This window comes from Sinohyriopsis cumingii, chromosome 12, assembly GCF_028554795.1.
Source record: "Sinohyriopsis cumingii isolate HCF-2022 chromosome 12, ASM2855479v2, whole genome shotgun sequence".
Lineage (NCBI taxonomy): Eukaryota > Metazoa > Mollusca > Bivalvia > Unionida > Unionidae > Sinohyriopsis > Sinohyriopsis cumingii.
The window spans coordinates 118,063,649-118,091,505 of NC_142972.1; the positions used below are offsets into that span (position 1 = coordinate 118,063,649).

Here is a 27,857-nt window from a genome sequence, read left to right on the forward strand (position 1 = left end):
TTGGCTTGATGTTGGGAATAGCTGTTGTCTTTCATTCAACTTGCTTTCTTCCAGACGGCGTGACTTTTTATTAATAGTATTTGTTTAAAGAAATTATGCAGTATTGCTAATTCTCGAGTTAGACGCGCACGTTCTTCATTTGGTGTGACTGCATGTTCTTAGATAATAATAATAATAATAATATTGTATTTAGTATATTAGGTAGTTATAATAATAGTAATAATGTAGGTGTCATATAATGATTTAATAATTATAATGATAATATATTTATACTACTATAGTTAACACTGAAGTTGTAATAATACAACAATTATTGTCTATTATTGTTAAGACTTGAGTGGGGCATTGACTATTTTTTCATCACTACCCATTTAACTAGATTCATTTAATCTGTGTATTATTATTATTATTGGGCTGTATTCAGTTTCTTTTACCAAAATAATTTGTCCAATGTATAGCCTTTTCACTATAGGGTCAGGATAGCTTTGTACACCATTAGTCCATCATCTGTTCACATTTTCTTTTTACAGCTTCAACTCAGAACCTGTTAGACTAATTTGCTTGTGATTTTACAGGCATCATACTGGCATCAGGACCGTTGAAATTTGTTAAAGTGCTTTACAGTTTATACAAAAGGTGTTATTTACATTCATATATGGCTGATACTATTAGAGAAAAAAATTTAGGTTTAATCTTTTAAAAATCCACTTCACAAAATTGACTAAATGAGACAGAAAGTGCCTCAAGCTTAATGGTCTTACACGTTTACAGAAATGATAAACATCTACCATCAAATATGACAGCTATAATTAAAAGCAACAAAACATTTATACTCCTACATAAAAAAATTAAAAAAATTGCAGAATTTGTTAGAATAGGACAAATCATCCAGGTATAGATACCTTTTAGTCTTTGATAAATGATCTTGATGTGTGATCAAATATTAATGAAGGCATAAAAAGGAATCTATCGAAACCTTAAATGTTTTTTTTTTTAAACATACAATAGACAGCATTAGAAGAAATTTTGTTACAGAAGTCATCCTTCTAAGATTGTTGGCCAACTGGTTATGCATTTGGCTTTTAGGCAGATGTTAGGTGAGTGATCTCAGGCCCACTTGTGCATCTTGCTTTAGATTGCAAATATTTGGTTAACCCCAGGGTCAGATTGTTATTTGATTTGTATCTGAAGATGATGATGTTGATATAGTTTACTGATGGTGTGGAATTCATCATTTTAAATTTATGATGGTAACAGTTTATTTTGGTAGTTTGTGTGCATTATCCTTTTTGTTTTACTTCATATTGCACTCTGTTTTTCAGCTCACCAGATCTTTACCCGAGCACTCCATGTATCTTCAATAAGACATGGTTTTACTGTAAGTTTATTGTTAGAAATTGCAGCTGTAACTTCCATCTTTGTTAGTTTGTTCCTGATCTTTAAAGTTTGCATTAAATATATTCTGCATCTTATCTACTGTCATTATTCTGCTAGCTCAGGGATTTAAATTAGGCCTTATACATCCATACAAGAGGCAACAAATAAATGTCACCTTTTTTTCTGGGAATAGTCCCTTAGTGATGTTCTTGGGCTTTCTATAAGAGTTTTTTTTTATTGTAAAATAATTCATTTTGTGTTTTTAGGATTTTATTTATTTTTGCTTTTATCTATATTTTATGTGTCTTTTGCGGGTAACCTTAACTTACTGGACAATATTTAGCCAGGACGGTGCTGATGTGCCATTAAATCCTATATATCCATTCTTACCTGATATTACCTATTTCATATAGAGAAGAATTAGCTCCAGAAAAAGCCAGTGTTGAAAATTTAAAATATCCTTAAAAACAGTTTAATTTTGCTTCCTTTGAAACTCATGATACAGATAACTTGTTTTTTTATATTTTAAGAATTTGAAAAACAGATTGAGATCAAATCAACATTTGCAGAATGTGTGTGTGTTCTTTTGTGGTTCTTTTGAGAGTATTTGTTTGCAACTTTTTTCCTTTCAGGTTTGTGTGGAGGGTAATATTGCAAGTGGAAAAACAAACTTTCTTGAATATTTTAAGAAGTTTACAAGTTTAGTGGAGGTAATACATATTTTGGGGTGTGGAGATGGGGTTGTATGGAGATTATTCAGTATTAGATTATGTATTCAAGCAGAGCTAAACATAAGTTGGATAGTCGGATGCCATTGGTGGGTACCTCAAGTCTAGATTTGGCCTTTTCTGGAGTCCAAATGAGTTGCCCATTGGGCCTATCCACAAAAACGAGTTATTTAATTTGCCTGAAAGAAACTTTGAGCCCATTGATGACATTCAGCATTTTCAAGACTTGTAAGTTAATAAGCACTTAGCTCCTGAGCCCCTTTTGTAAGTCCCTGCACCTAATTATGGCCGCAACAAATCTTTTTGTAGATCCTTATGTCTCTTGAACATCATCTGCAGTATTGTATTCAACATTGTAAACTACCAAGGGGAACATTACTCATACTGTTGAAATGCAGAGACTGGACATCCACCTGAAAAAGGGAGTTGAATGCATACAGTCAGAGATAGCATGAGCAGAGATAAATGCCACAATTATTCAGAATTCCACACCGGACATGCAGAAATTGTGAAACTATTGGAGGTCTCCATGGAGCCCCTCTATAACTGAATGTGAAAGAGGGTTTGGTCTCATGAACAATATCACAAGTATAAGGAACTGACCATTTAATATTTGGAGATAAATGTGTCAGAATAATTTGTTAAAAATATGCCCTTGTTGTTCAGTTAGATTTTACGTTGGCAAATGATTTGTTTAAAAGCCACATGTCCAAAATACAATTATTTGAGCATTGAGAAGATTAAGAAGATGGTCCAGTACTCTTATATAACCATTTGTATGTTGTATATTTAGGGTATAGCAAACTTCTTTTAGAGGATATTAACTAGTGGTTGTACAGATGTAAATTGAATTATTCTGGAGAATACAAACTACAACAGTACAAATTCTGTTAATGCACTCAAATTTTGTTAATGCACTCAAAGGTTATGATGGTTTTCCCAACTAGTGCTCAAAACATTTGACAGTCCAACACCCTGGGCCCCTCTAATTTCAGAATAATATCACTCGTAGAAGGTGAATGACATGCATTTTTCAGTTGTAAAACTTATCAAGATCAAAGAGAAAAGTATTTGAAAAGAGTATATCAACCCATTGCTTGAAGAAATTTATGGCTTTATGTCGACACCAGATCTTTTTGTTGTTCATAGAGTTGCATTATTTATCTACCATTTACTGCATAGAAAAAAAATACATACAGAAGGTAGTATTAATGCAATATATATATATATATATATATATATATATATATATATATATATATATATATATATATACATGTATGTATGTATGTATGTGTGTGTGTGTGTGTGTGTGTGTCAGTTGATGTATTTTTTCTTTGTGTGTATAAGTGTATTATAGGCCAGTGGGATTTGTTTCCAAATAAAGAATCTTGACCCTGTAATTATAGTTGGAAAACCCTAGTATTTATGCTTTAACTCTGATGAAAGCATTGGTTTCAGGCAAACTGTCTCATGCCAGTTTTCGTTTCTTTCTGATTTGTTGTATCTTGTATCTTGTTTGAATTTTGTTCAGATGTCTCCTGAGTAAACTATTTTCTATCTTTGTCCTTTTGCCCCATCCACCCAACACAGGTGAAATGAAGTAGTACTGTCCATAAATATTCAGAATAACCCAAATAATATTTCAACATGATCACATCTTTACATCATGAGGAGTTGTCTCCCTCACATCACTCTTCCGCTTTACCTGCCTCAGTGTTTGCTTTAAGCACTGGTACTAGTTAGGAACCACTTGAGTTTTTATTTGACTACAGATTTAGGAAACTGAACAAGGTTCTTCAAAGATCTGGGATGTCTAAATGCAGTGAAAGATTGGTTTAAGTTATAGAACTGCTTTATGGACCATTTATCAGAATAGTTTGTTGTATCCATGAAACCATATGTTAATAAATTGCTCAGTCCACAGTAATGAGTTGATATGCATTTTATAAGTTGGTAGTAAATAATCCAGTACAAGAATTCTTCCATTATAATTATGACTATATTCTTTTTTTAAAAATTAATAACATATGTGCAAATAACATGAATGATTCATTCTTTCTGAAAATTAATTTGGAAAAGCTAGACTTGGTAGGAATGCAGCACATTCCTTATAGTATGTGAAAAAAAAGTAATAGTTCTGACAGATAACATCAACATTAGACTGCATTTGCTATGATATGCTTGTGATTTAGCATCCACTGGGACAACCACAGTAATTATTGTTGCTCCCAAAACTGACCACCATTTTTATTCCTGAATGCATGAATTATCTTCATACATCCAAAAAGAATTTGGACTTGTTCTTATTATGATCATTTTATTAGGAAGAAAATGAAGAATTGTACAGTTTGTTTTGAAACACAGGAATTATTGATTTAAAAAAAGAAGATAAAACAACATAATTAGCTCATCTTATGAACGCTGTACATGTAATATCGTATGTGGTGCTGATGAAGGGGTGTGCAGGAGAGAGTGACAGTGAGAGAAAAAAACAAACAGGTATTGTCAACAAAATTAATCACAGCAGTTGTATAAAACCATATTGTAATGTCTATTAAACAAATATTTTCTGAAGTTTTGAGTAAATGTTTTAGATAAAAATTCAGAGTATGTTTGCATTTATGTTACAGAGTTTGATACTTACATCAGTTATTTACTGTGCTGTCCATTTTACATATTTCAGATCCATGAAGAACCAATCAAAAAGTGGCAAAATTTATGTGGACATAATGCTCTGGTAAATATATTTTTGTTAAAAAAGAAAACTGATCATTCATGCTATAATCGGAGGATAATACAGTGTGTAATTAAATTGGTCGGGAATGTATAATCAGGTTTTTCTATTCATAGCTGTAAAGAAATACATTAATGGGATCATTGAACATATCCAATTTATTCTGTTTTTTTACAATGACTCTGTGGTCTTAAACTTATTAACAGAAAAGAGCGAAAACCAACAAGTTTTGTAAAATTCAACAAATTATTTCTTTCCCTAGAATAGAAAGTGAAAATTTAAAAAGAACTTATAGTATTGTGAGTTTAATCCCAGATAGTCATAAAAGTTTTATCACAAGTCTGAATGTATGAAGTTCTAATTGAATTCCAGTGGTATTCTAAATAAATTTAAATATTGAATGTGTTTATGTGCCTGTAGTGTTGAACATGTTAATGTGCCAGTGGCCTGAAATATGATGTGCTAACAGTCTTTTGATTTATCACAATAATTAATCCAAAATGTCCTTGTTTGAATTCATTATAATTCCACATTAATGTTTTAGTCCAAGAATGTTATTGAGCACTTTGTAATTCAAGAGAATAATAATTTGGATAAATAAATCCACCTAGATCAAAAACTGAACACAGTAATAAGACAGATTATGTTTTATTTGTTAACGCAATAATGAGTAATTTTTTTCAGGAAAAACATTGATATAGAAAGATAAGACAGAATAATAGAGCCAGGATTTAGGTCAGCTTTATGTCTAAAACATTCCATGTTATGAAGAGGTATTGGAATTTCCAATTGGAAAACTGATGTCCTATACTCAGATTCAAATAATCATGTGTACCTCCATTAATTATGATCTGAATATTTACTGTATTATCGTATAGCAATATTAGCTGTGTATTATGTAGTTAACAAAACAAGTATCACTAGTCAGGTACACAATTAACTTGATTTTGGACTAAGGTCAGGTACAGAATACTGATATACATAACATCTAATCATTGAAAAATGCCAACAGGCAATACAAATTAAACACATAATACTCCTGTCATAAAGAAAAAGAGATTTATACAATGTACACATGATAAAATTACATAAGATGAAGTCTTCTGCATACTACTTCTGTATATGTGAAAATACATCTGCAGTTAGATTATCTTTCCTTTGATGTGCCTGATGTCAATTTTGTATTCCTACACAACAAACTCCACATTAATAATCTCTGATTTTTTTCATCTTGCCAATGAAATTAAGGGGGATGTGATCACTGAACACAATACTTCAGAGTGTTTCAAAGCCAATATCAAAGCCAACCATTCCTTCTTGCCTGTGGAATAATTTCTGTTTTTTGTTTAATGTTTTAGAAAAATAGCACACAGAATGATTCACACCATTTTTATCATCTTGATTCAGTACTCCACCAACCCCTACATCACTTGCATCAACAGACATTTTAAATGATCGACTGAAATTTGGAGCTCAAAGAACTGGTGCACTCTTAAGAATGGCCTTTAACTTATCAAAAGCCCTCAGACCAATGAAACTTGGTTTTCTTGCTCAATAAATTTGTCAGATGTTCAGCAGTTATGGAAATGTTTTAGCGTGTGTGTGTGTGATTTGGATTTTTAACGTAGCTTTAACAATTTTTCAGTCATATTGTTACGATGTCTGCAGTGTGGCAGTTTTTAGTGATGTCTAGCACTGGGGCATCATGCCGCAGACATGTGGCATGATGTCCCACCCAGTCACATTATCCTGACACCGAGCCAACCAGTCCTAACACTAACCTCTTAATGCTGAGCGACAAGCGAGGCAGCTGTTAGTACCATTTTTGTAAGTCTTTGGTGTGACTCGGCCGGGGATTGAACCCATGACCTCCCGCATCTGAGGCGGATGCTCTAACCACTAGGCCACCGGAGTGGTCGGAAATTTTTTAGCAAACTTTACCATAATATCCAGCCATACCCAAGAATCACATCAGCTGCTTTTTACTGATAGGCACAAGGATTCAGAAATATCCTTAACCTTAATTTCAATTTGTTTAAATTGACTTTGTCCCAAGATATGTCTAGAAATGTAACACTAGCATGGCAAAACTCACTTAAGCCTAAATTAATTGTCAGATATGCATCATTGAGTCTATCAAAGAATTTCCAAATGATTTCCAAGTGATCTTTCCAGATATTGTAAATGATGATGTCCTTGTTGTAAGGATCACATTTATCTAGACCAGATGTATTATCTATACCAGATGTAATCATATTCATTAAACATTGGAAAGTACAAGACAAACCTTTCATCCCAAATGGCATATTTTATCAATCAGAAATAATGTGCCCTTTCTTCTGGCAATAGGTGCATGTTGGAAGAGATAAGGATTTCTGATCAATCATGTTGTAGACATGATTACTAAAAGTTGTGCCAGATTGAGATTTGGAAGTGGTTGTATGAGACAGTGGCTAAATTGACTTGATAACAAAAGAAACATTGTGTGTCAAGGAATAATTGTCAGCTGCCTGCATGGGTTGTGTTTAAAACCATGCCTCTGAATGCAGTAATCTGTATTAAAACATTGGTTATTGCAGCTGTATTCTTCTTATTGTTATTCCTAGGGCCAGGTATTGAGATGCAGATTCCCTATACACATATGCCAACTAATATGGACGTTGTGGAACTAGTATCAGTTTTATAGTGAAAATTCAGCATTTTAAATTATGGTGATGAAATTCCAGAAAATCACAATTTTAAGGGATACAGTTTTGAACAGGAATTGTAGGGGTGAATGTTCTTCAGCATTTCAGCAAGACTTATTGTGTTTCTTTATATTGAATGAGTTTGATTTCAAGTGTTTCATGTCTTCATTTGAAAAAAAATGATACCCACTGATTGCCCATTTTCCATGTCTTAGGCCCTTTGAAGCAATTTGTATAGAGTGGGCCCTTTCATGATGCATTCATTATTATTAGCAGTTATTATTATTATTATTATTATTATTATTATTATTATTATTATTATTTGAAGGAAAAGCTGTATGAGGATCCAAAAAGATGGGCTATGCCATTCCAGACATATGTTCAACTTACTTTGCTGGAGATGCATTTGAAGAAGCAGGTAGAAACAATTAAATTGATCCATTGTTTTTTTCTCAAGCCAATGTTAGTGGAATGTGAGACATTGTAGTCACTATTCTGCTGAATGAGGGCTGCTCCAGTAACATTTAATTGGACCCAGGGAAGGCACTTTTAGTGTAGAGCAGTCACCCGTAGATGCAATTTTGTATTGTTTTCAGATGAACTCTCTGAGACCCTGGAACATATTTTTTAGAAAGCGCCTTCCCTGGGTACTATGTATGTTTGAATGGAATAACCCTGATGCTGTTGTTAACATTATTTCATTAGTATGAATGTCCTAAACCCCTTGATACAGTGTCATTTTATTTGGCATAAATCATTATGAAGCTAAGACAATTCATTCTGTGATATGCTTGCTTTTCCCTTTGGCCTTAGGGTCATGGTCACAGTCATTTTAGACTACTCTTTTCAATTTGCTTTTATTTGATAATTTATTGATCAATTTAGTCATACTTGGAATCATATGAAGCTAAGACAACTCATTCTGCGGCATGCTTGCTGGTTTTTTTGACTTTGCATCAAGGTCGCATTTATATAAAATTTGTATTGAGGTTTTGTATAATGATTTTTCACTTGTTTCTATTTCATAACTCACTGAAGGATTTTGTTAATACTTGGAATGAAGCTAAGACAACTCATTCTGCAACATGCTTGCTCAACACTTTGACCTCAGATCAGTGTCACAATCATGGATTTTTAATTTGCTTATATTTCCTTATTATACTTAATGGATTCTGCCCAGATTGGAGATGAATTATTATAAAGTTTAAACAAGTCATTATTTGTCATTCTTGCTCAACATGTTGACCTTTGGGGTAAATGGTAACTCATCTCACATCAGTTGATCTTTGTTGTAAATGGTAACTCATCTCACATCAGTTGATCTTTGTTGTAATTGGTAACTCATCTCACATCATTTGATCTTTGTTGTCAATGGTAACTCATCTCACATCAGTTGATCTTTGTTGTAAATGGTAAGACATTCACATAAAATATCTTTGGGGGTTTACATCGATGCAACTTTTGTGGTATATGGTAACATGTCTTACATTAATTGACTTTTTTTGGTAAATGGTAACACATCTTACATCAATTGACCATGTGGGGTAAATGATAAAATGTTATATTTGTTGACTTTTGGGGTAAATGGTCTTACATCAATGATTGAATTATGATCTCAACAGTCAGACCCTGGCATTTTTTTTAAATATATATTAAAAATGTCAACATTAGGAATTATTCCTTCAGGCATGAAAGTATATTTTATGGCATATGTAGAATATTTTCTCCAAATTAGTCACACTTTATTGAAAGAGTTAACATCAAAGAAATAAAGTAAATTTTATGGCATATGTAGTCACACTTAATTGAAAGATTTTTGTCTGAATTATAGACTCATCAAGAGGAGATCATTAGGATTAATCCAGATGATCAGCAATGATAAGGAGCAATAACAATGCACCATATACACTGGTTTACAATGGGGAAAATCATACCCATGGGTCAGAATTTGTTGACACAAATGCAATTTTGGATTCATTTTCTTATTTTTCTCTCCAGGAAAGTGTGATGAAACGGAGCAGATCACTGGTATAATGATGTTATCATTGCATTACACCTATATTGTTACAAATATCATTATCATTGTGATTCAGTCTTGATTGCTAGGTTACATTTAATTGTCAGCATAAAATAATCTGGATTATGATGAGACATTAAGTGTCAAGTTATGATCTAGGTTTTCTAGTACTGTCTTCAAGATGTGATCTAGCACTCATGATAAAATTACTGTGGTGGTGATAGTTTTGATATGCTTTCCAATTTTTAGATAATTTAATAGGATCCCCACACTTAACTGAAAAACAAATTAAATTTCTTGTTATATTTTTGACCTTTATAACTCATTCAGCCCTGGAGCCTGAAATGGAGTTAGGAAACACATTTTGGAGGTTAATTCTGAATACATCCAAATACATATGCTTCCAAGAGATTTTCATTTAGCCAGATGCATGGTTGTATTAGAAACTTCATTTTTATTGGCTATTTTGCTTGCACATCTGCAGAAGGGTAAGAAATAGAGTTACCCCTTCTTTTTTTCTTTGCTTATTGGATCTGACATTTTCATGTCCTGGCCACTTTTTACCCCAGACCTCAGAATTTGACCTTCTTTTGCATAGGTTTTGCCTGTCCATGTGCAGTTCAGACTGGTCTGCCTTAGATCTCAGGCCAAAAGGTTGAAAATCAAGACAAAATCCAGTTGACAATCAGTCCATTTTTGGTGTATTAAAATTGGGTATCAGAAATTACATGTTTCCCTCTGTATTTTGTAATGTAAGTTGAAAGTAGAGATTATTTGTATCATTGTAGAGCTACAGCAGTCTACTTCTCTGTAATGCCACACACATTGGTGTATTTTAAATGACCTTGATCCTACAGATCTTGAAGTACCGCTTCGGTGGCCTAGTGGTTAGAGCTTCTCGGAAGCGGGAGGTTGTGGGTTCAATCCCCGGCCGAGTCATGCCAAAGACATACAAAAATGGTACTAACAGCTGCCTCAATTGGTGCTCAGCATTAAGAGGTTAGTGTTAGGACTGGTCGGCTTGGTGTCAGGATAATGTGACTGGGTGGGACATCATGCTACATGTCTGCGGCATGATGCCCCAGTGCTGGACACACTATAAACTGCCACACTGCAGACATAATAGCGATATGACTGAAAAATTGTTAAAGCTACGTTAAAAATCCTAATCACACATACACACACACACACACAGATATCTTGAAAGTAGGGTACAACCTCATCAAGCCTAGCGGTGGCACTGGGTTTAATGAGGTAATAGGTACTTGTCTTAAATAAAGTGAATTACATTTTCATCAGCTTCAATCCATATTTCATTTCTTTCATGCTATACTCTGTCTTGTCTGTTTGACCAGCCAGTCCAACTGCCTGATTGGCCATAATGTTTTACTCATGACCAGTGGTCCATTGCACTGGCTAACCATGACATATATTGACCAGCTATTCCATTGTATCCTGTATCATATAGGGATCCATAAAATAAATCCTGTCCAGCCTGCCACTAAGCTGACCATCCATCAGCCTATCCAGGACACATCACTGCTTCCTTTCCAGCTGTTCATACTGTTTTGACAAGTTTTGTTTTGCTTGCTTGGCTGCCATTTCAGTGGCCTTGCCACTATTCATGGCATATGAAGTAGATAGGTACCTTACCACGCCAAGAGACATAATCTGTATTATATGCAGACATGAAAGCATTGCTTGATTTGGCAACCTCACAGTGAGTGGGGGAATGACAATGATCTACTGCCTTACACCATCTCTATCATAGAGCATACAGAGTTCAGCCTCAGAGTGGCCATTGAAGAGATTTACAAGGTTTACCACCTCATTTCCCTCTACTTGTGTTCTGAGCCGAGCAACACTGAGGACATTAATAAATATTCTCTTATGTCTGGAGAGGATCTCAGCAGCATCTTGTCCAGACCTTCTGTTGCACCTGCACTCTGAATGGTTCAGGAGCTAATACAGAAGTTTTCCTGTGGACTCAGTAGTCAGTGGGGATATTGGCTGGGGTCAGGGCTTACCTTCTGGTTAAACCTTGAAACTTAAGACCTGAATGCTCATGACAATTACTTAGCATGCTAGTTTTCTGTATCTTGAAGAAGTAATCATTGTCTCCAGTGTTTGCTGGAGGCTGTAGTGAAATTGTCACACACTGTCCATATTGATGGCATTTTCTGTGGAGCTTCTTTCCATTCTCAGAGATGCTGCCTTGGAGATGTAGACAGTCACGCATTGTATTGAAACAAAGGTACGGGTGATTTGTGAAATCAATGCAAGTCAATGTGAACTTCACTTTTTGGTCTTCTTTAGTCATAATGGCTGACTCAAAGGTAACTAGATCAAATAGACCCTTGGCTGTTTAATTATTTTTTGTTCAAGAGTCTTTTTTTTTGAAAACTTGTTAAGCAGAAATGTTCCAATTAAATGATACCTCCCCCCACAAGCCGTTTTCACAATGGTGGAAAAATCCCCCAATGCCTCTAAATGTTAGCTTGCATATTTGGAAGTATTCAGAATAGTCTCCTAGTGTGATCAAAACACATTTCTACAGATCAAATCTTTTGTCTAAGATTTGCATTGCCCTAATGGATAAGTGATATTTGCTACATAGTTTCAAGTGCATCAAGTTTGTTTTCAAGGTATTAACAGTCAATAATACTGATTTAATAAATGATTACCTGAGTCAAGTTTAGTAGCCAATGGATGATACAGTTTGCCAACTATGTGTAGGAGATAAAGTGTAAAGAATTTCTGATATGGGTTTAATCGAACATAAATGTATATTTACCTACATGCATTCTGCATCATAAACATACAGAACAACAATAACGGTAGTAGATTGACTCAATTTCCATCGTTAACAAAGTCCGTATTGCCATGCCTATAAGTGTAGACAGCTCAAATTTGTGATTGGTCAGCATGTGTGTGATGCAGGTCATGTGACTTGAGAAGTTTGAGCATTTGTACTTTAATTACAGACTGAAGGAATAAAAATAGTTTCTGTGCAGTGATTTTACTTTTACATCAGATACCTGAACCAAACTTTGTGGTTGGCTTGCACTTGTGATAAGGAAGATGCCTATTGATTTTGGGATCAGAGGTCAAAAGTCACTACAAATGAAACAATAAAATTTGGTTCTTCTGAGGAACATTAGTTCTACATCAATCTTTGTGGATGGGGAAGAAGCATTTTTTGACTTGGGGGTCAAAAGGTCAAATGTCAAGTTTTTTTTTTCTTCTTCCAAAAGATCATTTATCTATATAGGGGACTATGAAACGTGCCATTCATATTTCTCTTGTTCAGTGATAGTATAAAGTGTTCAGCCATGCAAAGTTTGATCTAAGGCTGAACATTACTGTAACTATTTTTATTATGCTTCATGATTCACTTCTATTGATAGTAAAATTATAGTTTATTCCAAATTGTTTACATCATGTTATACTTATTGATAATATATCTGGATGTTGAATTGATTATTATTCTTTAACATAAATACAACATAGGGTTGTTGTATTTTTTCATGTATTTGTCTAACATTTAAATCCTCATTATTTATGGAATTATTTCAGGTAATTCAGCTATCCAGAGATGTAAACTGTACCATGTTAATATAAGTCATATGTCGTTGTATATAGACTTTTGCAAAGATCTACTTTTCTTACAGTTTTCTGAAAGGTTTTGGATTTGGCATTTAGTAATCAATTATCACTTCTCAATTGTAACCCTGATTATAACAGACTTCCAGTCCAGTATTATAGGGTTTTGATGATGAGAAATTAACCTTGTTGTGTTACTCTTATGATGTGATAACTTGACCTTTTGATGATGAGAAATTAACCTTGTTGTGTTACTCTTATGATGTGATAACTTGACCTTTTGATGATGAGAAATTAACCTTGTTGTGTTACTCTTATGATGTGATAACTTGACCATTTGATGATGAGAAATTAACCTTGTTGTGTTACTCTTATGATGTGATAACTTGACCTTTTGATGATGAGAAATTAACCTTGTTGTGTTACTCTTATGATGTGATAACTTGACCATTTGATGCTGAGAAATTAACCTTGTTGTGTTACTCTTATGATGTGATAACTTGACCATTTGATGCTGAGAAATTAACCTTGTTGTGTTACTCTTATGATGTGATAACTTGACCTTTTGATGATGAGAAATTAACCTTGTTGTGTTACTCTTATGATGTGATAACTTGACCATTTGATGCTGAGAAATTAACCTTGTTGTGTTACTTTTATGATGTAATAATAATAAATGATGACTAAACCTTTTGGTGATGTGGAATTAACCTTGTGTTAACTCTTATGTTGTGATAGCTCGACTTTCTGATGATGAGGAATTAACCTTGTCATCATAAATGTTATTTTTATGATGTGATTACTTGACTTGATGAGGTATTAATCTTGTGTTATTTTTATGATGCATTAACTTTACCTTTTGATGGTGTGGAATTAACCTTGTTGTGTTGCACTTATGCTGTGATAACCTTTCCTTTTGATGATCAGAAAATGACATTGTTGTGTTGCTCTCATGATGTGATAATTTGACCTTCATTATATAGAGATGTAATGAAAAACATATAATATGTGGCATTGTGTGCTTTGGTAAAGCTTATAAATGATATGAAAATGCTTCAACATGGTTATTAAAGGTATTCAATAATTCTCGTTGGCAAGAGTTTCTTTCCCAACTAAGACCAGTAAATTTGTGATGTACTCCTTTATACGAGAGAAAGAAGTTTTCATAATCCTAACATGGATCAAATTAATAATATCCCTTTGCCTTCTTATAGCTGTTTTATGGGCTGTGTATAGGTTGTTGTGAGTTTAATTCCATTTATTAGTACTCAATATGCTATACATGGCGGCCAGTATAAATGGTGGAGGAAGAACCCTGGAAAGACCCGATAAGAGCCACTGACCTATGGGAAGCTAATGGCAAGCATTCTTACATAAACATGTTAGCCCAGCCGGAGACTAAATCCCACATGACATGAGAGATGGCATGATCTGTAAAGTTATGTGCTTTAGACCTCTCTGCCACCCTGGGCCCCTTTTCATCAAGGTAGTAATATGGAGCCCCCTACCAGTTGGATTGAACAAAATATATCCTGGTGGCCAAAATAATATACTGTGGACATAATGGCTTGGCATTAAGAAAGAACTGATGTATATTTAACATACATATGTATCTACATGTATTATTACACTGAAATCTGTATTCAGTTAGTTTTTATATTTGAAGCCATCAAATTCTGAGTTGAGTGTGCACTCAGGTTGATGAGTTCTTTGAATACAGGGCCCTGTCTGTAGTGTAAAGAAACAGAAAACCCCGTTGGGTGAAACTCCAGAATTTGAATAGAGCATCATTGAGCATTTTATAGATCAGTGATCTAAAAGCATGTACATTACCATAACACTAGCAACTCCTTATAGGAAAATATTTTTTCTCCACATGCTTGAAAGGGGAGATGTTGCATATTAGATGAATCTCACTGACGATATTTGAATTGATCATTCAGTTAATTATTAAAATACTGATGATAATTGGAATGTAAATGTCATAATTGGAATGTTCCTGTCATAATACCTGTTTCAGTATTATGCTTATACATTGCTCTGTGATAAGTTTTTCCATGAAAGTGTAAATACTCTAATTTAAAAATTGCTAGAGTACATAAATACATGTAAAGTTGGTTATTTTATTGAAAATAAAAATTAATGATTAATCGGCATAATCAACATTTTCCTGTGTTTGCAACTATACACCACTCCCTCGATAACTCATGCCCTGATAACTCGTGAACCCACTTAAAACACAGGGTCAGTCATGGATTGCATTTTTTTAAAACTAGAAAGTACCATACAGTTGACCCCTATTTGTTGAAAATGAAGAAAATCACAATAAAAATTGGTAACTGAAACCTTGATATATTGCTTGGTCTATCGTTGAAAACAGTTGATATGAAACAGTGTTATGAAATTATCAACTTTTAATAAGAAGTCATGTATTTTGTTAAAATTTCTTTCCAAACAACATTCCTGGTACAATGTAAATAACAGTATGCAACAAAATTTTGATCAATGAAAATGTCACTAACACCTTCTTGAGGCAGCAATTTTATAAATAAATATAGAATGAGTTTTGTTTTATATCAAGTGAAATTCGAGTATTAGTTCTATCTCTTAGTTCCATTTAAGGCTGATGATTACAAATACAATGTGCCCTTTTGTGTTCAAATATGAAATATATCAATCGACCCTAACAGCTATGTCTCTGAGCATTTCTGTGAGAACCTAATTAAGTGCCGACCTTGTTTGGATAACTGATTGTGCAAGTATTTGTTGTATTGTTGCAATGAATTAAAAGCTTACCATCTTGTATTACCACGTTAATTATGCCTTTTGTATCAAATTAAAGGGGCAGAAAAAATGAAAAGTTAAAATTCATTTAAATCCAATGTGCATAAGAGCTAGTAGACCTGGTATTGTCAGCTCATTTCAGGTAATCAATCGAATACTTATAATTCTTTTGTGGACGTAATATAATTAAACTACCTTGAATTAGCATACTCATTCACAAATGTGATAAAAGGTAGAAAAACAACAAAGCAAAATGAATATTTGATAAAATAAAATTCTGGTTCGCATGTACATTTTATTAATGAGAAGCTAGTTTCAGAGTTTGTAGTTAACTTGTAATTCTTGAATTGGCACTCTGAGATTTCCTCACGGTTGAGAAGTTTCACAAACAATTATAATGAAATCATAGCATCAATTTTGTACTAATAGAACAGTTTTAAAAAATGAGTTTCATGGTTGAAGGCTGTTTCACGAACTGTATGTTCCAGGTTTTTTGGGGGGCTTATTTTTTAAATAAAAGGAATCTTGTTTTAATTTGAATCAGTAATTGGTCTTGTTTACTGCTTATTGTGATCCTTGTCTTGCATTCCACAATAGCAGAAAGCAAAGCAAGGAACACATGGATCAGTGAACCAGACTACTCAACAAAAAACATAAAGTAGAAATGTAGTAGAGAATGTTTTATGTACACATGAAGGATTGTTGAAACCAGTTGGAATAATATTAACAATGTCACAGCAGTTGGGAATCTTGAAAATAAATGTCTTTTTTTATACATAAAAACAAAAAACTTCAATAGATACAGCACTTTATATACAGTTATTCCCAATGTGATTTTAAAATGGGTATTCAGCCATTAATCAGAACATTTTGCCCTCTCCCCCCTCAGCGGTTTTCTTGATGTCCAGCGAGGATGGCATCATTTCATGTTATCGAGGTCCCCCAATAACTCGTGCCCTAGCTTACAGCGCGTTCTATGTTTTTGGACCCATTTGTGTGCGAGTTATTGAGGGAGAGGTGTACATTACCCTTTAATCACTGATTAGGGCACTTGCTTACCTGCATAGTCTTTAATCACTGATTAGGGCACTTGCTTACCTGTATAGTATAGTCTTTAATCACTGATTAGGGCACTTGCATACCTGTATAGTATAGTCTTTAATCACTAATTAGGGCACTTGCTTACCTGTATAGTATAGTCTTTAATCACTGATTAGGGCACTTGCATACCTGTATAGTATAGTCTTTACATTATGATATTTTCTTCAACAGGAACGTCCAATTAAATTGGCAGAGAGGTCTATCTTCAGTGCTAAATACTGCTTTGTTGAAAATCTTCATAGAAAGTAAGTATTAAATATCAGAAATACCTTAATGATTTTACCTAATTGGAGGGGACGCAAATGGGGTGAGTGAATTTACAAGATGTATACATTAAAAACCCATGAAAAATCTAGATGACCATTTAAATTTTTGTCACTGAAACCAAATTTTATTACAATAGGGAAATATACATGGACTTCATAATGTTTCAAACTGAAGTTCCTTGTTTTCACTAGAAAACAATAAAATTAGAGTTCTCTGTAAATGAGTTCAGATTTTATTAATACAAGGTCAGATCTCTAACTTTATGAAAAATATTTCCATGTGACCAATATTCACATGTAACTTGAAATAATAAAGTATGTAGAGAAATCAGATAATGTGATCTGTTTTAACAAAAATGATAATGACAAGCTTGGAGTCTTGCCTGCAAGAAAACTAAAACGGAACATTGTCTTGTACATCTCATACCCATTATTGTCATCATGGATATCAACAATATCAAATCGGTATATTTTCATAGAAAATTAAAAATTTTAATAAATAATGATGACAGATATTTTCCTTAAATGTACACCAGAGCTTAGAAAATCAAGGGGATCCTAGTGGTGATAATGTAAATAAATTTGGTTGTTTTCCAGTACCTCATTGTACATGTATAAACAGACAAGCAAAATAGTCAGTGTAGAAATGCAGCTGTTCACAGCCCACCCCTAATTTACTCAAGTGTTGACAAAACTAAGTGTACAAGTGGTCTTATTGTCCTAATGTCACTACCAAGATAATTTGTGTTGACCTACAACCTCGCCTAGCCCAAAAAGTAAGTTATTTAATCCCAAGGAAATTTAAATAAAGTGCTATTCCAAGAGCACACCACTGTTACCAACCTGGGCTGGTCCAGTGGTAGGATTCAAAACCAACCCATTTGTTCTAGAGTCAGGCACATTAATCACTGGCTTTCTGCTAGACTAGTCAGCTCTTATGACATGTGACAGCATCCTGGAGCTTACTGGCTTACTAGGTGTACCTCAGATATAGCGACATGTGACAACAGCCAACTTTACATCCTAGAGCTTACTGGGTGTACCTTAGATCTAGTGACATGTGATATGAGACCTATTCTACATCCTTGAGCTTACTGGGTGTACCTCAGATCTAGTGACATGTGACATTGGACCTATTTTACATCCTTGTGCTTACTGGGTGTTACTCAGATATAGTGATATGTGACATCAGACCTATTCTACATCCTTGAGCTTACTGGGTGTACCTCAAAAAGTATATTAGACCATATCATTCTGTATGTATATATGTCTCTTGAAGAGTGATATACTGTTTACTATTTTTTCATGTAGAAGTGGTGAAGTTATAATTGTACTTTGTGGATTCTTTATGTAATTAAGATATGTAATTGATTCCTTAAAGCATAATTATACATAATTTTTCATTTGATTGCTTTCCATGCAGTATTTTTAGTTCATATTTGTACTCAGGAGTGGAGGAGAGCAAATGTTTTTTAAAATTAATGTAAATGAATATCGACAGTTGCTAATAAAGTCTGTATAATATTTGTAAATGAAAAGTATGTAGTAGTAGTAGTAGTTTTGGGGTTTTAACTGAACACCAGCACAATTCTGGTTATATGGTGCGGATAGAAAGTAAAGTTCTAAAAAAGTACATTCAGTATATAAAGAATTATGAAAACAAAATGTAAGAAGATAAAGCCTTTAAAAAATCCACTTTAAAAATTCTGTTGTAAATGACAGAAGTTAAGGGGTAATGGTGTTAAAATTATATGCTAGATATATAAAAAAAGATAAAGGTAAAACATGTAAAGTTCAAAAGATATAGTACCTGAACATGAAGGATTAGCAAACAGTTGCTAATACACCACATCACACAAAAATGGTTACTGTGACCACAGGCTAATGGTCCAGTGGTCATATTATGGTTTCAGTATTAATGAATTTTGTGGCAAGAACAGTCTTACATCTGTGCTTGGACATTGGTCAGCTCTAAACCTATCTACTCAAACTGTGTCAGCATGACTACATCTCTCTGCTGTGTAACAGTGCTTAATGTGATGAACTCTCTGTTTTATGACAAGTCCATTCCTTTTGCTTTAAATTATCATTTATGTTCCTTTCTTGTAATCAGAATTAGATTTTAAAGAGTAATCACCATTTATTTATAAAGTAGATAATAATGGGAAATCTTTTTTGATTAAAACAAATGCTAATCTTTTATTTTTCAGCAAAATAATGGCTGATTTAGATTACACAGTCATATCAGAATGGTTTGACTGGATATTGAAAAATGAGAACATCAAAGTAGATCTGATAGGTAAGAATATGGTCAGGTAACTATATTAAATAAATGAATAACATATCCGTACTTGTGGTAATTCTGTACTAATTCTTTCATTAAGACACCTTTTCAATCAGTCTACCTTATGTACTCGCTTATAAGACGAGTTCAAGTGCAATCTGCACAGACCCAGATTTGCTGTTGCATATGGCACCAGCAGATCTGGTTCTGTGAAGTTTGTTAGGAGTTCTCATCAGAACAACAACATGGACCCTGAGCTGTAGATGCATTATGCTACAGCAGATCAGGATCATTGTTGTTTGCAGTTTGATTTGACTTATAAGTGATTATATATGGTATTTGTACCATTTATAACCATCAAAAACAGTAGGTGATCTTCCTTATATGAGAACAAGTACCTTTTAAAAGGTTTGTCTTTGCAACTCCATTTAGTTGGAATTACAATCCTTTGTATACGCAAATGTCCCACCACACATTTCATAACCCTGTATTCTTCCTTCCAGCACCAATCTCATTAGTACAACCAGCCCCATAGCTTGTGTGGGAAGGCCATGAAACTTGGTAAATATTACTATCACCTGAAGATGCACATAATGACAAGTTGCAGTGTTATCACAATGTTTGTAAGAGTTATTGCCCTTTTAATTTGTTGCTGAATGCCATGTATAAACAAATCTTGTGAACAAAGCGAGTCTTACATTTTTTAATGGACTATCAGAAAACTTGGTCAGTATTATGGTCACCATCTGATTTGTATGTAAATAAATCACTTTTTCCATATAATTTTGTTATTGTCCTGTTTTGCTTTTTAGCTGAATGCACTGTTTGGGTTTCAATAAACAGTTTTATATATTAAGCATGTAGTAGACTTTTCATACTTGAGGTGTAAGCTATCCCACATTATCTCCATCATTTTTAGCAAGACGTCACAACTGTATGTCCACTTTCACTAACCTTTGGAACATAGGTTTTGTGCAGAAAAATGTTGTGCCAGTTCAGATAGACATTAAATTTAAGGTGACAGTTGTTAAGGGTGGCTGGATCTTTTTAAACTTAAAACATGTTGGATCAGAAAAAGGATAATTCAGTAGCAATTTACAAATTTATAAGAAGAAATGAGAGTGACATCCTCTTGTAGGAGAATTTGTGGATTTTATGATAACTCAGTGATTAGTTTGAGTGTGTATTGTATATAAATGTTTTGTGCTTGTCCACATGGATTTTGTCCATTTGTGACAAGAATTTTAACCATCTGCAGATCCAGGTTAGTAAAAAAAATAAATCTACTTTTTTATATGGTTTATTTTAATGATGGCATGTAATATGCAGATATTGCTTTTTCATGCTCAGTTGACATTTATTTGCCACTTATTATTAGTAATAATTATGATTATACCTTTCTAGGGGTTGGCATTTAAGTCATCACCAAAAGATGTGTATGCCAAGAAGTCACTTTGCTGATGCAGTTTTTTTTGTTGAGTTATTGTATGTTTTGGTTTAAGCTTGATGCATTATGTCATACAATGTCTTTAGTAACATCAGTTCTGCAGTTTCTCATGGATTGTTATGAAACTGGATTGTCATCAACAGAAGATGTACATATGTTAAATTACTGTTCCTGCAATTTTGTGTGAGTTATTGCCCTTTCTAGATGTGGTACAGTCAGACTTGGTTATCTCAATTATGTCTGAGGTGTAAAAAAAATTGGACATAACCGGGTCCCATGATATCATAGTTTGGTTGACATATCTACTGCATAACAATGATTGTGCATCTGAAGTACCAAAAGTGAGGAGTTTTGTTTCTAAAAACAAATGGCATTTCTAATGCACAATAAAAATAATAATTCCTTCATGCCAGGTTGCATTTAAAGAAAGATTGGAGGTCTTTTAAATGAGATTAAGTAACAAGTCACACAATTTTTATAACTGTTAAGTTACTGTAACAATGTTGGTGGTTGACAATTGTTTTTATATCCCTGTGAATAGCCTTATCCCTTTGATAGCCTCACGCTGATCAAAATCTAGGCCAATTTAAGTATAAAGTACATGGTACATGTAGGAATATACCTTTTTATAGTATTTTCTTTTGTTAGTGTTGACTTGTGACTAGTAGCAAATTGTAACTGACCAATATCATGTGTGAAAATCGATCACTGTTGTTGATCATAATAGGTTACACTGGTATATACTGGTTTTTACAGATAAAATTTGCTTCTTTACCAGAAGAAAGTCAGGCTGTCTGTATTCATGTACTAACAAACTGTAAATGTGTTTATAGTCTTTAAAGTTAGCTGTCTCAACATCAAATTCTTTATGAAGCCAACTTATTCCATTCATACAATTGTAGTATCTGAGAGTATCTGGATTGTAGTATCCCTTGCCCAATCAAAGCCAATGCTATTATGTTCATTTTACAGGCCACCTAGTTCCACAGCTGATTGGATTAATAGATTTGAGGTGCAAATTCGAAAGCAATAATAAAGGAAGATTTAGAAACTATCATATTAAGTAATTTTAACAGTGACTACATGAAAACTCCACCATTAACATGGATAAATAACTTGAAAATTACAACTTTACTCAATTAGCACCCCAACTAGAGTAATAGATAAAAGTGCTGCTATTATTGATCATGTCTGTATTAATAAACCTGAAAACATGAGTGAAATTAATGTGCCAGTATACGTGCTGAGTGACAACTACCCAGTCTGTATAACTAGAACTGTGTTCTGAAATCATCTAAAAATGGTCAACGCATTGACAGTTTGATGAGGAAATGTTCTTAAATGATTTAGTTTGCAAACCCTTCCAATCAGTCTGCAATATAGTTCTGATGTCAACACTGCCTTAGACAAATGGTATCAGATGTTCCATGCAGCCTTAGACAAGCATGACCCAATTAAAACAAAAAGGTTAAAAACCAAATTACACCCAAGTGGATTATTCCTGAGATCATTGAGGCTAGGCACCTAAGAGATAATTTCTACATGAAAAGCTATAGAAAGTGGAGGAATAAAACTAAGCACCTGATAGTTAAGACAAAAGAGAACTACTATAAACAGGCTATTGATGAAAGTAAGAGTACCAAGACATTGTGGAAGCATCATCTTCAGAACCAGACAAACAACCCAATTGAACTTGATGCTCTTCTGTTATTTATAAGAGCTAAAATTCCTGATGATAATTATTTTTCAATAGCTAATGTTAGTGAAGCTGATGTTTTTGATATGCTATTTAATGTGAATATTAATAAATCCTTTGGATTGGATGGTATTGGTCCATGAATTCTTAAAATTGCTGCACCAGCTGTTAGTACCGTTTTTGTAAGTCTTTGGTATGACTCGGCTGGGTTTGAATCTATGACCTCCTGCATCCAAGGCATACGCTCTAACCACTAGGCAGCTGGAGCGGTTACCTTGCAATAAATAATCATCCGTTTGAAAATGTCAAACATGAAAAGCTTGTAGGTGTGTCTGTAGATAATAATTTATTATGAAATGACCATATTGATAAGCTTACTAAAACACTATCATCCGAAATTGCCCTACTCAGCAGAATCAAGAAATATTTACCTATGGAAACTCACAATCTATACTACAAGTCATATATTCTTCCAACAATGGATTATTGTTTAAATGTATGGGGAAACTGTGCTAAATCTGAACTTGACAGGATTTATAAACTTCAGAAATGAGCTTTTAGATGCATTTATTGATCATTCCCTCAAAAGCATTGTTTACAGAACTCAAATGATTCACAATACATGACAGGATAGATTTTCACAAGGCAGTTCTTTTATATAAATGCCTTGATGGAACTGCACCAGAGTATCTTCAGGACTTAGTCGGACCTTTTTCAACACAATACCAGTTGAGATCAATATCACATGGAAACCCTCTAGCACCAAAACCAAGAACAGATCAATTTAAAAAGAGCTTCAAATACTCTGGTACAGTTCTGTGGAACAAGCTTCCACTACATGTAAAATCTGTTGTAAATATTAGAGTATTTAAGAAGAGATATCATGAGCATGTATGTGTTTCTAATAGATAATGGAATTTAGTATTTTAATACTAAACATATTAAAATAAACAGTAATTATTGCTATCTTCATATAATGTGCATTGTTATACTCTTATTAAGAGGGCCTCAAGGGAGAATAGACCTTGACTAATGAGTCACCCTCTATAAATAATTATTATTATTATTTGGCCCATATCCCTCTTGACTTGGATCAGTTATCATTGGCAAGTACATAGCAATAGACGGAGAGTCAGCATATCACTTTGATGGATTGCAAAGCTTTGATATTTGATTAAAATAATACAAATGAAAGCACTCTTCTTTCTGTTTCATAGATGTTACTCAAATCAGTCACTTTCTGTTTCATTCCTTGGCACTGCAATCGACAACTTCATTAAAAAAAATACTGGGCACTATGGATTTTTAAAAGATACCAGTGGTGCTTTTATTCATTCTTGTTCAGAACAAATTAATATCCACGTATTTGTTTTCGGGAGACCAGTTTGGTTTGGAATTTTGCGGGTTTCTATTTATAGATGATTGTAAGTCACTTGATCTAGTCATGCTGAGGTTGAAGACATACACTCACACCAAGCATGGAAACCCTTTAACTGTTTACTTTATAAGTGCACTCTGAACCAAAGTTGTTATTTGTGTATTTATTATGGTAAGTTTTTGACTGACCTTGATGATATTGGAAAGGGATTGCATTATAGTTGCTGCACAAAGCATCATGAATTTTATCCTATCTTTAACTCTATAAATTTTCAGGTCAGCATCATTAAATTTAGCTAAAAGTGTCTAATTATTTTAAATGTATTATGTAAAACAAATTAGGCATTTTTAGCTACATTTAATGATGTTGAACTGTTAATTTTCTGAGTTACATATAAGATCAAATTCACTATGCTGTGTGGAACAAACTGTATTGTTATGGTGTTGATATATGATGCTGTCCATTATGAATGTAGCTCCTGTAAAGATCAGAAATGCATTCATTCAGTTTCTGTACACTAAAGTATGGTTTACAACATAAATTTATCCACTGCATGCAAGTGATAAACTGTGTATTGATGAGATTGGTTGATTAACATTTGTACCGATAAGATTTGGTCTTGTACCAACTTTTTTCATCCTTGCTGGTACAAGGTACAGGCAGTAGTGGAAACACTGGATCATTTCTTGCAAAATTTCTATGAGATGGACATTCAGAGTTACATTTCTTCTAATTAAGCATGTCCACGTGTTACTTTGAACTGCAACTTAAGTCTGACATAATGGGGTTATCGACAAAACGGTGGTTGAGATAAGTGGGGAAAAATTAGCATAATAAAGAAGGATTTTTTTGTGACCGGACAAAAACTCTCTTGACATGCACAGGTTCTCAAGATAACCAAGGTCAAGATATGTGCTTTGACTGTATATTACAGAATCTTTTGAACACATGTACTGTAAAACTGCAAACTACAAAGATCCTGATCTGCCCTAGTATGATCAGGGTCCACATAGTCATTAAAGGTCATTGAATGTCATTGAGAAATGAACCACAATTAAAGGCCATGAAAGTCATTGATATTTTATGTGGGTCATTTAAAGTCAATGAATTTTTTGGAATTTGCTTGATGGAAAATTTTACCTTCAAGTCGTTTATTTGCTTTGTGACTTTTTAAAGTATGGTTTGATTTTCCATCATATGTTAGCAATTCCACCATTATCGTAATCCACAGGAATTAATTGGATATCATGCATGTCACTTGTTTCATATGACATCATGAACAAAAGCACTCTTTCACTTCTCTAAACTTAATTGGCACAATGGGCCCTGACTAAACCATTGTGTCATGGTTTGAACTTTGCATCAAAGAAGGCAAATTTACAAATATGTGTTTAAAATATGGATTTCCTAGAAAACTTAAAATGGCTGAATCCCAGTATAATTAATCTTTAGATGACAATTTTTGTTGGCAAATACTGGCTTATGATGGTAATGATGGTAGTTCATTTTAAAACTATGAAGTATATCAGATTATAGGAGCTGGGAAAGTGTTAATGGCAATACCAGTGAGTGATTTTTATCCTGAAAATGGTGCTTGATAGGAGTCCAATGTATATGCTGGATGGACAAAAATAGATTCCATGCTGGTCACACACACACACCCCACTTTCAGTGATATTTTGAAATGTAGAAAAGGCAGAATAACAAAAATGGTCATTTCTTTTCACATACAATTTAGCCCTGTTGGATCATGTGTTACAAAACCATATAGTAGCTATGCTTAAGCAGGGGGGTAACTCTAAGCAGCTTTTGGAAATAAACATTAGACCTGGAGATCCAAATAGGTCTTTTTTGTGCACCATACCATGTGTTCACATGATAATGTCTTGCATAGAATTATTAGTTATTATGTAAAGCAAACACACCAAATATTGTGTATCTGGCCGTGATGTAATTTTATTGCACATTTTAAGGTGAGTCTATTAGTCAGCCAAATATGCACTCAACACATATATTTTAGAAAGAGTAACAATTTTACCTTTTTTAAAGATATTTTTGAGATTTTATCTGATGTCTGAACTTGAGTTTTGAATTAAGTAGGTCAGGCATGTAATCATAAGTGGAAGATGCATTGCCATCATAATGGCAGCAGTACATATAGTTAGTGATGTTGTTCTGAGGCTTGAAAATATTTTCACTGCAAATGTATGTCAGCTGTATAACAATTTCTTAACTTTCCAAGCACTAGATGTATAAATAAATAAATTGAAACAATGGAACAATTTTGAGAGTGACACAATCTAGTGCATCATGTGCGCACATCGAGATAAAGCTGAACAGTAAATTAGTTTTCAGTAGTTTCATCTAAATGTTCCCTATCCATAATTTATAGTGTTTTATTTTTCAACAAAAAGAAGCACGTACTTTGTCTTATAGGATTAATGTATGTCATTTCCGGTTGGCGTCCACTATTGGTGGAAAATTATAGCTGTGGGGAAGTAACAGCATTGTATTCTTCTATTTCGAGTAATTATTATTTCTTCTTTACACTTGATAATTTTTCAGTTCTTTTTGTGCAAGTATAACTACTTTTAATCATGTAATGCAAACCTAATGTAAAAAGAAAAATGTTAAAGTATTGCCAGTGACACTTCTTATGTTGTTTGGTTGTAAATACAACTGGTGCCCCTCAAACATTCAATATAGCATCCATGGTGACCTGCTTGTAAATCTTATCACTACTACTTCTGAATCGATGGTCATATCTACAGTGAGTTTTTACTAAAAGACTTATGCTGTCTTACTTTGAACTAAATGAAAAAAGTGCCAATCTGACATCCAGCATAGCTGTCTGATCTTTTTATTGCTGATTCTCCTAGATGAATTGTCATAACTGTTTTTACCAAAAGACTTCTTATCATGCATCGGAGGTCCTAAATGAAAATGGTGCTAATTCGAAATACATTATTTTATCATGGTAGCCAGCTTTGAACATTTTGTTATGGCTTCTTGTCCTAAACAGATGAAATTTTCAGCTCCGTCGATAGTCATTACTCTGATGTTGGGAGCCATGGTGGCGTAATGGTTAGCATGCTGGACTTGAGACCAAAAGGGTGTGGGTTCAAATTCTACTATCTGACTAGCCAGGGTCAGCTACCGTGGCGTGTACTTGGACAAGGCACTTTATTCCAGTTGCCTCCACTTGTGTTGCTGTGCTATAACCAAATGAAACCAAAGCAAACTCTGATTTTAAGGTGAAGGGTTGTGGCCTTAGTTTTTAGCTGTACTGCCTTGTAAACATGATAACACAAGTGTAAATAGATTTGTATCATTTAACCCATTTCATATATATATCTGAAAATTGCAGTGAATATTTTCACTTTACTTTAGTTCTGCTGGTCACAGACCACAAGAGCTTGTGGATGATCTGTCATCTATCTGTTAGGACAAGTTTGTTATTGTTACCCTTCATAAACTTTTTGGAGGATTTCCATAAAACTTTACACACACATTTATCCCATTGTTTAGATGGTTTTAAATGACAATAGTTCTATGTGGACATCCATAATGGCTGCCACAGGGGTCATCTTGATTGACCAATTGACCACTGTGGTGTCCATCATGAGAATCTTGTAATAACTACTAAAATTCTGACATCCGATTGACCACCATGGTGTCCATCATGAGAAATCTTGTTATAACTACTATTAATCTGACATCCAATTGACCATTACGGTGTCCATCATGAGAAT

General features: G+C 33.8%; 1 protein-coding gene across 3 annotated transcripts in view; it reads left to right on the forward strand.

Annotated features, from left to right (window-relative positions):
- LOC149787326 (thymidine kinase 2, mitochondrial-like) overlaps positions 1 to 27,857 on the forward strand; it is a 46,046-nt gene that overhangs the window by 411 nt on the left and 17,778 nt on the right. For all 3 annotated transcript variants that reach the window (XM_089977865.1, XM_089977866.1, XM_089977864.1), the window contains exons 2-7: positions 1,323 to 1,378; positions 2,010 to 2,087; positions 4,792 to 4,845; positions 7,858 to 7,947; positions 17,206 to 17,279; positions 19,511 to 19,599. In XM_089977865.1, coding sequence (XP_089833991.1) covers positions 1,323 to 1,378; positions 2,010 to 2,087; positions 4,792 to 4,845; positions 7,858 to 7,947; positions 17,206 to 17,279; positions 19,511 to 19,599 — 441 coding nt within the window. The remainder of the gene's footprint in view (positions 1 to 1,322; positions 1,379 to 2,009; positions 2,088 to 4,791; positions 4,846 to 7,857; positions 7,948 to 17,205; positions 17,280 to 19,510; positions 19,600 to 27,857) is intronic.